This window comes from Aptenodytes forsteri, unplaced genomic scaffold (assembly GCF_000699145.1).
Source record: "Aptenodytes forsteri isolate BGI_AS27 unplaced genomic scaffold, ASM69914v1 Scaffold308, whole genome shotgun sequence".
Lineage (NCBI taxonomy): Eukaryota > Metazoa > Chordata > Aves > Sphenisciformes > Spheniscidae > Aptenodytes > Aptenodytes forsteri.
The window spans coordinates 840,483-842,110 of NW_008795475.1; the positions used below are offsets into that span (position 1 = coordinate 840,483).

At 60.9% G+C, this 1,628-nt stretch overlaps 1 protein-coding gene across 1 annotated transcript in view; it reads left to right on the plus strand.

Moving 5' to 3' along the window:
• The first annotated feature begins 411 nt into the window (after nucleotides 1-411).
• The window catches only part of CREB3L3 (cAMP responsive element binding protein 3 like 3), a 5,602-nt gene continuing 4,385 nt past the window's right edge, over nucleotides 412-1,628 (plus strand). Inside the window, exons 1-2 of the mRNA XM_019472554.1 lie at nucleotides 412-429; nucleotides 583-769. Of these exons, the coding sequence (XP_019328099.1) occupies nucleotides 412-429; nucleotides 583-769 (205 nt within the window). The remainder of the gene's footprint in view (nucleotides 430-582; nucleotides 770-1,628) is intronic.

Below are 1,628 nucleotides of genomic sequence, written 5' to 3' on the forward strand. Positions count from 1 at the left end.
AGCCGGGGGGGGGCCCGGGGCACGGGGGGTGCGGGCAGCCCCGCCGGCAGGCAGCGGCCGGGCAGGGGCAGCAGAACAGGCGTCCGGGCCAGCCCCGGCCACAGGGTGCAGAGGGGACCAGGGTTTGTTGTGGAGGAAGCCGCAAGTGGTAGAGTCCAAGCCAAGGTCTTCCCCGGATGTTCTCAACACCTATAAAATGTGATTAACGCGATACGCTCGTCTGAAAAAAAGGGAAATTGTCCCCCACCGGGCCAGCCCCGGCCACAGGGTGCAGAGGGGACCAGGGTTTGTTGTGGAGGAAGCCGCAAGTGGTAGAGTCCAAGCCAAGGTCTTCCCCGGATGTTCTCAACACCTATAAAATGTGATTAACGCGATACGCTCGTCTGAAAAAAAGGGAAATTGTCCCCCAAAATGGGTGAAAGTTCACAGGCAATCACAGTGCTCGGACTTCGCTCACCGGCCCCGGGCCCCTCCTGCCCGGCTCGGCAGAGGAAGACAAAAACATTGGGCTAATGAGTTACAGAGCGCAGCAGGTCCATCCCCGGGGCAGCCCTGCCATCGCTCAGCGCCGTCCCCAATCAGGGACAGGAGATTTTGCAATCCGGGACGTTATTTCTGTGCGGTTGGAGTTTAAACTTTGCCACTCGGGTCAGGGCACCACGGAGGAAGAGAAGGAGGAGGTGGCTGGGCTCGGTGTCCATCCCGCTCCCCTGCACGCCGAGGGGGTTGAGAAGACAGGACGGATCCGTGGGAGTCGGATCTCACACAGGTAAGTCCTGGCTGCCGGTGCTCAACGGGGTCCCTCTACCTGACGGTCCCACGGGGCCATCAGGGCTCACTGGAAGGACTGAGGATGAAGGACAGGGTGCCATAAAGCCCCTTGCCTGGGTTGGCCGGCCAAACATCATGGTAATGACAACCGTCCCCAAACCTGGCTTGAAGGACACTTGAGTCAGTGCTTAATAGGTTGGCAAGGGCAGTTGGGTGATGGGTTGGGTGGTTGGGTGGAGCGGGTTGGGTCGTTGGGTGGTGGGTTGGTTGATCAATCAGTCAGACAGTTGACTGGTCAGTCAGTTGGTCGGTGGGTTGGTTATTTGGTCAGTCAATCGGTTGGTTGGCCAACAGGTTGACCATTTGGTCTGTTTCTTGATCGGTTCGTTGATTTGGCTGGTCAACCGGTTGGTCGGTTGGTCCGCTGGTCGGTTAGTTGGGTTGTCAGTCGGCTGATCGGCTGGTTGGGCAACTGGTCGGTTGGCCCTTTGGTTTTCTCTGAGTCCGGGGTCTCGAGCAGTGCCTGGGGTGGCAGCGCTAGAGCAGGGCCGAGTCCCCTCCTCGGGGCCGGCCGGTGGCAGCAGTCTCCTCCCCCTCTGCTTGCCACCCAAAATGATTAACCTGGTCTTCTGGAGCGGTCACACACACGGGACAGGGCTGGACGGGGGAGCTGACCCAGCCCCCGGGTCTGGGCGCTCATCCCGTTCCCACGTTTGGGGGGCACGGTGGGGCTGGGGCAGCTGGGTGCCTGCAGGGAGCCCCTGGCAGTGCAGTGCTCTTGGGGGAAAAAATAGAGGATTTGGGAGTTTCAGCTGCTGGAAGGAGGCGGGGGGGGGGGGGGGACTGCCGTGCCCCTT